At 36.9% G+C, this 10,021-nt stretch overlaps 2 protein-coding genes across 2 annotated transcripts; one reads left to right on the top strand and one right to left on the bottom strand.

The window, feature by feature from the left end:
- The first annotated feature begins 648 nt into the window (after nt 1-648).
- On the top strand, nt 649-4,246 carry LOC101222188 (ELL-associated factor 2). Its single transcript, XM_004148130.3, has 5 exons — nt 649-923; nt 1,008-1,223; nt 1,389-1,807; nt 2,014-2,056; nt 3,520-4,246. Exons 2-5 carry the CDS (start codon nt 1,106-1,108, stop codon nt 3,948-3,950), a joined length of 1,011 nt encoding a protein of 336 aa, XP_004148178.1. The 5' UTR covers nt 649-923; nt 1,008-1,105; the 3' UTR covers nt 3,951-4,246.
- A 3,255-nt stretch (nt 4,247-7,501) lies between these two features.
- On the bottom strand, nt 7,502-9,522 carry LOC101222424 (fatty alcohol:caffeoyl-CoA acyltransferase). The gene has a single exon (XM_004148131.3). It carries the CDS (start codon nt 9,127-9,129, stop codon nt 7,804-7,806), a length of 1,326 nt encoding a protein of 441 aa, XP_004148179.1. The 5' UTR covers nt 9,130-9,522; the 3' UTR covers nt 7,502-7,803.
- Nucleotides 9,523-10,021: the final 499 nt, after the last annotated feature.

The following is a 10,021-nucleotide window of genomic DNA, read 5'->3' as shown; positions in this document are numbered from 1 at the left end:
TCGAATTTAGTTTCACCATATTTCAGTTCCCTAACTCTTTTGGTTTTATGCTTATGTCTTAATATTAAATTTTTATCATCTAAAATAATACTAGTTTTTAAATTTAAAAACACACTCTCCAAAAAAAAATGTTAGAAATTTTAGAAAGCATAACAAAGTGATATACTAATTGAAACGTGTTTCGTATAGTTGAACTTGTATTGATATTGTGTTTGTGTTGATTTGATGTTATGTGGTGCGATCTCCGATATTGATAATATGATTCTCTTTTAGTTGAATACTACTTGATCCTTTGATTATCTCCTAGTTGAATGTACATACTTGATGTATGGAAGCAGAGTACTTGATGATCTTAACTTGAGTCAGAATCTACTATAGCTTCTATAGGGTTGGAGAACTCTTACAAGATAATATTTAATTTCACTTCAATTTGGGTTAAATAATATTTAATTTGATCAAAATAATTAAAATTAGTTTATGGGTATTCTAAAATTTCTTCCATTTATATTATAAAGAAGTAAAAATATGTTGAATTTTTCTAATGTAAATGTACACAGGACGAGTTTGTGGTATTAAAAAAAAAAACAAAAGAAACCCTAATAGCTTTTTAATATTTTCTTAAATTTGAAGAGAATATTTAAATACATTCATATTAAAAAGCGTAATGCTTTTCCTTCTCATTCTCCCAATCTCCGTCGGTTTTTCTCTCTCGCTCTCCTAATCGCACCTCACCGCCGTTCTTAGGCAACCTCCGTCCACAACATCAGTTCACAAGCCTCCTTTTCCCCCTATTATTCCCTTCGTCTGCGTTACCCACGACTCATTTGTACCTTCAATCCACTTACTCTTCGATCTCTCAATTCTCAACCAATTTGGAATACTCTACAGGAAGGGCATTCACTTCTCTTCCTCAATTTTCATGGGTAACCACCACTCTAACCCCATTTCAATTCGATTTATTTTCTTAGTTTGAGTTTTCAGTTTTTTGAATTACTCTATATGGATAGTTTCATCTTGAAAAAGATTCGTTAGTTCCGGACCGTCCATTCAAGGTTTCAAGGCGACCCCATATCAGAACCTTTCTTGATAACTATTTGAATCAGTAATGGCGAACAACATCCCAGAAGAACCGAAGACCGCGCCCCAGCCCGATCGGTGGTATAACCTATCCCTTGGTCCTTCATTCAAGGATGAATCGTCCAACAAATTTTGCACTTTTCGATGTAAGTCATTCGAATTGATCCCAAATTGCAAAAAGCAAAACCAAATTGGTGTAAATTCTTTTGCGCAAAACTTCGTGATGTGAGAAATTAGTTTTTTTTTTTTTTTTTGCCTTTATTTATTTCTTTTGTCAAATCGTTTGAATTGTTTCTGCATTGTGGTTTTAGATGAATTTAAACCCGCTTCAATTGATAAAACGAAGCCGGGGTGGCTGAAAAAGACCAAGGAAAATAGGGTTACTGTTGAATTTCAAAACAGTCAACCTGGGAAACCCAATTTGTCGTTCGTTGGTAGCAGTGAGGATTACAAAGAGAATGATGCCGTTTTGTTTTTTGATGGTGAGACATTCCGGTTGGAGCGGCTGCACCGAGCGGTCAATCAGCTTCGACACCTTCGACAGCCAGGTGAATCTGCTGCTGCTGTCGCTGCCCCTGCCACTACCGCAGGCGTGGCTGCCCCTGCTGCCGCACCCACCACGGCTTCTGTCCTTCATTCTTTGACACCGCCGGAGCCTCGGTTATCTCCTCCAGTGACTAAAGTTTCCAAACCTATGCATATGGGTCGAAGCAGTTTTCCAACCATGCCGGTGAGAGCTCTTTATGAATTGTTTCCTAATTGCATAAGCTTATATGAAATAGATCAAGCATTTGAATTTTTGGTATTTACATGCTGAAGAAGTTTATATTATCTTTCTTGCTTCTGTCAGGCAAGAATCTCATATGTATTCAAACTGCTTTTGAACAAGATATATTCTAGAGATTGTATAACTCTGGTCTTGTGCTGCATTTACAGGTAGAGGTGGAGCGAATCGATATTGGAGAGCCAGGAAATGCAGGTCAATATGCTTATCTGGTCTTATTAGAACACTTTTGGATTTGTATATACTTTGTTGTAATCAGTTGGCTATCCATCTCCACGATATTTGATGATTGTGAAATGATTTCAGAGCAAATATTGCCTATGTTTCTGAAATTGGATCCTTTGCTTACCTACTCTACTCATTGTGGTTGTTTTTTGCCCTGGTGTCTTAGTTTGCAACCTGCAGTTTTTTCTCTTTTAAATAAGAAACCAAGCTTGAGAAAAATGAAAAGAACAAGAGGCAATGCAAAAATAATGAAAGAGAAAGCTCATGACATCTGGAGCCGTTGGTCACATAAAGTTATCAAAAGGGTTTTGTAGCTAAAATGAGAGGAAGAATTATGACAAAAGACCTTTGTTACAGAAATCCTAAGAAATTTGGTATGCAGTGAGTTTGCATCTGTATACTTTTAGACAATGTGAGGAGTAGTAGTTTTGTGCCTCATAGGGGTTGATAGTAAGTTTCTGAAGTGTTCTGAAGTGTGTCTAATAGGAGTAGTAGTTTTGTGCCTCATCATGTTAGTATGTTGCAACTTTGTTTCTTTACCTCTAACCTTACTTTGGGAAGTTATCTTTTCTCAATATTGAGATGATAACTGTTCATGAAGTCAGGATGCAATGTCGTCTGCTAGATTCAGTCCTTACAGGCCTCGCACCATTCCTAACAGGAGAAACATGAAAAAGAAATGCATTTAGTTTATTTGGAGATTTTGAAGTATTATTTTTCTTCTAGATTCTGGTTTTTGTTTAATTTTTATTGCCACGATTTGATAATATCGCCCAACATATTGAACAACCTGTTCTCAAGGCCAAACAACATTTATCTCCAGTAGAAGAGTTATAGTTCAGCAGATGTTGGAATATTTTTCTTTAGATGTTTTTTTAATTTATTTGTAAGAAGACCATTTCTTCCAGAAACAAGTACACCTTTTCGAAAATTCAGATTGTCATTGGTTCCGTTTGTCATTGAGGGGTTCGCCAATAAATGTTGAACGAACTTCAGAATGCTGTATGAAATTAAATATGAATCTTTCAGTGGCTGCTCTGCATAATCTTTCTACCGATTGGTCTTGAAGTAGTTAGAATGTGCATCTAGTGATTTTTTTTGGTTACAAAATAGCGTTTATGTTTTGTTCCATACTTCCATTAGCTGCAACTTTAACTGTTATTAGAGGGTTCATTTGCGTATGGCTGTTGATTACATATTTCACTCATATTCTTGTTTTCCCCCAACATTTTCTTGACTGAGAAACAACAGAATCTCTCTTCAGAATTGGTTCTTGATTAACTAAACAGTTCATGTCTTTTTATATTTCAACTATAAAACGGATACTGCTTTGATTGTTTAACTGAATTTGAACAAGTAAACATTCAAGTGATGTCTGTTTTAGTGATTATCTTACTTATCTCCCATCTAAAATATGCTCATGCTCATTGCAGGTGCAAAAACTGTTGCTAGTAAAGGCCTTACTAATTACTCATCAGATCCACCAAATGTATCTGTTTCCTCTCCAGGCCTGAAGAACGATGATGAGCATCAAGATATAGATATTGATGATATTTTCGGGTCTGTTTCATCTGATGATGGAAATAATGCTGAAGAAGAAAGAGTTGAGCCTGGATTCGATATAAATATACCACATCAGAACGATACGGACGATGAGATTGCTGATGTGGATGATAGTGGCGATGAAGCCGAGAAGGGACCTAATGCTGCAGAAGCCCTCAGAGCTCAGGTTAATGCAGAAGGTAGGGCCGAGCAGAGCTCAAGTTCTAGTAGTAGCGGATCAGGCAGTGGAAGCAGCAGTGGAAGTAGTAGTGCCAGCAGTGATAGTGAAGCTAGTGATGAGGATTCGGTTACCTCAATTTAATGGGAAATGAAGCTGATGAAATCTCAGAAACCATCTTCTGATGTATGCAAAAGTTGTTCTCACTAGATCACATTCATTTTTTTCTCCTCTTTTATAGTATAAGAATTGGCGTGATGGAAATCAAATCTCCAAACATCACAAGAGGAAATGTAAGTTAATTATGATTAAGTTAAGTTCACCTGAACTTTGATGTCATTTAATGTTGTGTAAAAATTGTTGAAAATAATTGAATTGTAACATAAATTGTCAAATTTAGTGATTTTGGTTCATGTGGTTCAAGTTATTTTTTTTATCCATAGAATTTGTCGCTCACTCAGTGATCAATTTTTTTCAACTTTTTTGTCGAAGTCTTCATATTTTCAAAGGTGATCTTGGTTCTCAAAACCTTATTGATCATCAAAGATTTCTTTGGTCCTTGAAAATCCTTCGAGTTGCAAGAGTTCTAGAGATTATTCAGTGATTGGAACTGGAACTCAAGAGCTTCAAGGACCATCTCTTGATTTCGTACCCATCAAACAAACCTCATCTCTCTATGTACCCACCATAGCAGTTCAACCAACAAGTATCCCTTTCCCAAAATACCACTCCACCAGAAAACCAGTACAACAGCCACACAAACTCACCCAATCATACTCAATCCATTCCCATTGACCAGACCATCTCTCAACCAAACTCACACCTCAACCAAGTGAACATGCTCCATCATCACAAACTTATACTACTACTAATGTACACCAAATGGATACAAGATCAAAGAATGGTATCCGAAAGCCAAAAGCTTAACTCACAGAATTATATGACAAAGAATCCCACTCAGCCAAAGAAGCACTAAAGTGTCTTCACTAGATTGAAGCAATGATGGATAAATATAAAGCCCTAATGAGAAGCAAACATATGGGAGCTAGTTCCAATGCCCCACAATAAGAAAATGATTGGCTCGAAATGGATATTTAAAATAGAGAAAAATTCAGATACAAAGCACACTTAGTAGCACAACAGACAGACTATTCAGAAACTTACACCCCTATTGTAAAACCTATAACCATTAAATTTGGCCCTTGTACACAATGGGCAAATCCCACAATTAGACATATACAATGCCTTCTTTCATGGCATTGTAACTGAGGAAGTATTCATGGAGCAACCATTTGGCTTTATCATTGAGAACAACTCACATAAATAATTAGTATGCGAACTCAAGAAGGTCTTATACGGCTTAAAACAAGCTTTAAGAGTATGGTTTTTGAGACTAAAAACCTTCCTACAGTCTTGAGGATTTACACTGTTCGTGAAACTGACAAATCACTCCTCCTACTACATTCTAATATATGTAGAAGACATTATCATCACTAGTTCCTCAAATCATGAGATTGACAAATAATATCTCAAATGAATGAAACTTTGTACTTAAAAGACCTTGGAAAACTCAACTACTTCTTGGGAATAGAAGTATCTTATCCACAAACCGGTAGACTATTCTTATCCTAAGAACAATACATCGCAAAAATACTTTAAAGAACAAAGATGACTAATGCAAATTCTATTGTAACCCATATGATCTGCTCTACCATTCTATCACAAAAAGTAGTGAAATTTTTTAAAATCCCTTCACATACAAAGAGCATTGTAGGAACCCTACACTATGCAACAATCACAAGGGCTGAAATAGCCTACCTAGTAAATTAATTACTTGCAGATAAAAAAAAATGCAACATACTGTACCTAGATCAAGCACTAAAGAAGAATTTTGTTGTCTTGCAAACGCAAACCACAGAACTCGTATGGCTAGCCTTCCTCTTCAAAGAACTAAAGATTCATCTACCAAAACCATCAATACTTTGGTGCAATAAGTGCAATTCTAATCCTACACTCAAGATCAAAACACGTAGAGCTAGACATCTACCTTGTTCTACAACAAAACAAAGAATTGTGTAGTCCAACATCTTCTAGCTACAGCTCAAGTTGCAGACGTTCTGACCAAACCATTATCTGCCCAATCCTTCATTCTACTTCGAGCAAAATTGCGTGTTACACATCTGCTAACATTGTAAAAAGTAGCTTTTCTATTTTTTGAATCGTTTCCATTATAAAAGAAAATGCCCTGTACTCATAAATAACACAACAAAAACAACCCATCAGAAATTTCCCAAGCTTCCCCTTTCTCTACTGTGCTCATTCTCTTCTCTTCCTACTTCCTTTATAACCAACAACTGTCTCATGGGCAGAGAAGAAGCAACCAAGAATTTAAGATGAAGGACTTTTCTTATATACATTTAAGAGATTTGGGTGCTTCAATGCCAATCAAGTAGACCATCATACTTGAATTACAGTAGTCAAGACTTCCGTTTTCAATTTCCATTCCTCCCTTTTACGTTTGATGAGTTTTTGAGATAATGGGTGAGATTTGTTTTGGGTAAGGATCGTCATCGCTATAGAGGAAGAGGAAGAGGAAGAGGATTGCCTCAATTCTAAAGATATTTTTATTTATTTTAGAGTTCTACTTTGAGATATAGTTTTATTTGGAAGAGGAAATCATAAGAAAAGAGAGGGAAGAAAAAAAGTTTGTATATTAAAAATATTTTTTCAAAAAAAAATTAATATGCCTTTTTTTTTTGTTTGAAGAAAATTATTATAAAATATTATAAATAAGAGATAAAAGATAAAAGATAAATTTGTAAAATAGTTAGTTAAAATAAGGTTTTGAATCTCATATTTATAAATGCAAAAGTGGGGAAGGTTTGGAAAGGAATGAGATTACTTCTCTTTTTAGGATTGGAATTATTAAATTAGGAGTGAGTTTCCTAATTGTTTGATTTGTTTGATAATTATATTTTATTTTTCATAATTATAAACTCTTATTTTATTTGATTTTTCTTTTACTAGTACGATAATGGTGTGGTTTGGCACCTTAAAGATAATGAATCGTGACAATTACTACTGAGTTAAGCTTGTTTTGGCTCATACTCTCGCTTTGTTTACTCAATCATAAGGATAAACATGCGTGATAGACCAAAAACTTTTTAAATAATATATTTAATGAATTAAACCATCTAACCCACAATTAGTTTGTACTCTTCAACAGTTGAAGTCAGTTTAAATATTGACTAGACTTATAACTATAAAAAAATTACATTTTTTTTTGTTGTTAGTGAGAATATATGTTGCATGTGTTTGAACTTTATTGATATTATGTCACATCCTAATGATTCTTTAAGCTAAGGAAAAGAATAATTAAACTGGTAATTTCAAACGTCCCAAAGGGTGTCGTATAATGTTATTTTTTTATAAAAAGGAAAAAGCCATAAAGAATTGAATAGTGATAATAAAAAAAAAAAGAAATCTAAAAATGTAAAAGGTAGATATTGATGCCCTAAACCTTAGCGTAATGTCTTTAACAACAATGATGCCCATGAGTATGTTGTGTTTAACCCTTTTTAATTATTATTAACAAATGTATTACAAAATACACATTTGATGTATATATATATATATATCTTTAAAAGATTATATGTTAAAAAAAGAAAAAGAAATTTATTTTTATTTAGCATGGATGGGATGAAAAGATTTGATTTAATTAAGTAATGCTACGAGGCGAGGAGGGCATCAAAACGCCCACGTTGTGCCAAACAAAGTTGGGACAGCCAAAACTTTTTAGTGTTTGTGGAGTCCACGTGGCATATCTCAAAAGGGGCAAATTAGGAAAGTAAATTAATTAAATCAATAAAATCAATATATTCGGAAGGCAAAAAAACAAGAAAGATAGGAGGAAAAAAGAAAAAGAAAAAGGAAAGAAGAAAAGTTGTTTTAACATTTTTTACATGTCAGCTCCGCCACGTGTTACAATTGAATGTATTCACGTGGCCACGTTTCTAACCATGGATTCATACTTGTCAACCGCAGATTTGGGGACTGCCAACGTAACCTTCACAGCCTCCGTTTGATTGTAAACCGGTAACAAAATACAATACCGGTCGCAACAAACCGGTCCCACGTGAACGGGTCGGCCCATTCCAAAATCAACCTTCTCTAACCCCAGCCTTGACCACTGTGACACTATAAGAACTCCCACTGAGTCAGGACACACTCTCGACTCGCTCACCAGCTCAGTCACATGCCTCACGTGTTCATCTCCCACGCTCTCTTTCGCCTTCTTTATTAAACCGGCAACGTGTCCGAGCTTCTTCTCCCCTAGCTCCCCGGCGGTGGTCTGAGCGCAACCCAGGACGAAGGCGTTGCCGTAGTAACCGGCGGGAAGGTTGGGTTTAATCCGTTTTCTTACATTTACACTAAAAAGAAGCTTAAGCGTTTGATTAGGAGGGAGTTTCAAAGATTGAGCCCAGCTCCGCCATATATGAGCAGCAAGAACTTCAAAAGCCGTGAACGCCGTTTCTCCAGGACGGCGCGTGGAGTGCGCAAGTGACTTCAAACGCGTGAGATGAATTTTTCCAAAGCTCACCGAGGTCGGAACGAGTGGTTCATCAACAAAACGTGACATGAAACGGCAGAGATCAGGGACACGTTGGAATTCCGGGGAGATAAACGGGGTCCGACGTTGAGAAAGCCGTGATTGTGGAGTGAGTAGATGTCGATCCCAAACGGGAATAGGCTTCAACTCGGTAGCACGGCCGAGTCTGCCAACAACCAACTCAGCAAACGAGTTAAGAAACTCAGCACTACCAATTCCATCACAAAGACAATGATTAAAACCAACACCAACCGCCAAGGCTCCATCTTTAAGCCACGTCAACTGAACAACCAACGGCGGAGATCCATCCAAAACATCCTCTACAGAAAACGACAAAAACCCACGCCACTCCGCGACAGAACGCGGCGGGCGATCGAAGTCCGCTGCCGTGTAGAAATCCGAAACTGCTTCAACAAACAAAACCCCTTGAGAACGACAAACCACTTCCAAACCCGACCCATCGGATTTCTCCCTGACCCGACCTGAAAGAGGGAAATAGAGAATGAGAAGGTCGGAGAGAGCAGCTCGGAAGGCGGAGGAAATGGCGGAGGGGTGGGAGGAGGAAGGGAGAGTGTAGATGAGGAGATATTCGATGGTGAAGCGGAGGAAGAGCTGGGAATCAATGGCGGAGAGGGAGAGGAGACGAGGGGGAGTGGGTTGGGAAGGGGTGAGGAGACGGGCTTGTTGGATGAGGATTGGAGTGGAAGCGGCCATGGGAGGGAGAGGAAAATGGAGAAGGGAATTGGGGGAAAATGGGAAGAAGAAGGGGTGAATTTGAAGAGGACATTTTAGGGGAAAAGTGGAGAGAGATTTTGGAAAGATTTAAAAAAAATAAAACTGTAGAGAAGATTTGTGGGGGAGATGAGATTCTCAAGGGGGGGGGGGTTAGCTTTTAGGGTTTAGCCGACTTGCAATCTTTTTCGTTTTTTTTTCTATTTGCTTTCGAATCCATATTAGGGGATCCATGCCGATAGTCGTCCCCAATCACTCCCATGTCCGTTTTCTCGGATGCCGGTTAATTCCATCGGTCGGTTTCCAGTCCCCAGTTTTTACCAAATTAAACTATAAAAAGGTCTTAATACTTTCAACTTTTCCCACTCTTTTAGTTTTATTTTTCAATAAATCTCACCTTTACTTACTTCATTTCTTTTCTATAAGATTTTTATTATAAATCTAAAATTTATTCAAGAAGAGAAAGGAAAAAAACAACTCACTCCAACATGCTTTACCAGTAACTTTTTGCAAGCAAGTACCTCCACTAACTACAAGTCAAACCACATATCCTAATCCATCAACATTGGTTCGACCTGTCCTAACTCCTAAGAAAATAGAATTTGGCCCTCTGACACGTTGCTTCTACTATCTAAATTAGTAAAAGACTTTTGGTAGTAACAAGAATTTCTAATCCAAAAAATTTAGTTATGAAGATATCATCCCTACATACCATGAATTATTCATTTATTATTTTCATAAAAGTGAATATCATGTTAGGAATGGTTGCAACTAGTACTAATTTGACACGTATCACAATATCTAATTCGCCATCCACGTATGCTGTGTTTTAATGCCTACAAATACAAATAGTACATATGTCGTAGTCTTGAAA

The sequence above is a fragment of the Cucumis sativus genome, chromosome 5 (assembly GCF_000004075.3).
Source record: "Cucumis sativus cultivar 9930 chromosome 5, Cucumber_9930_V3, whole genome shotgun sequence".
Taxonomy (NCBI): domain Eukaryota; kingdom Viridiplantae; phylum Streptophyta; class Magnoliopsida; order Cucurbitales; family Cucurbitaceae; genus Cucumis; species Cucumis sativus.
The sequence above is the reverse complement of the archived record's forward strand: the minus strand, read 5'-3'. Positions and strand labels throughout refer to the sequence as shown.

Excerpts from the sequence above, each read along its gene's own strand:
- LOC101222188 (XM_004148130.3), top strand. The coding sequence starts at position 1,106 with ATGGCGAACAACATCCCAGAAGAACCGAAGACCGCGCCCCAGCCCGAT. Across the intron at positions 1,224-1,388 it reads CAAATTTTGCACTTTTCGAT|ATGAATTTAAACCCGCTTCA; the intron begins GTAAGTCATTCG and ends TTGTGGTTTTAG. Across the intron at positions 1,808-2,013 it reads GCAGTTTTCCAACCATGCCG|GTAGAGGTGGAGCGAATCGA; the intron begins GTGAGAGCTCTT and ends CTGCATTTACAG.
- LOC101222424 (XM_004148131.3), bottom strand. The coding sequence starts at position 9,129 with ATGGCCGCTTCCACTCCAATCCTCATCCAACAAGCCCGTCTCCTCACC.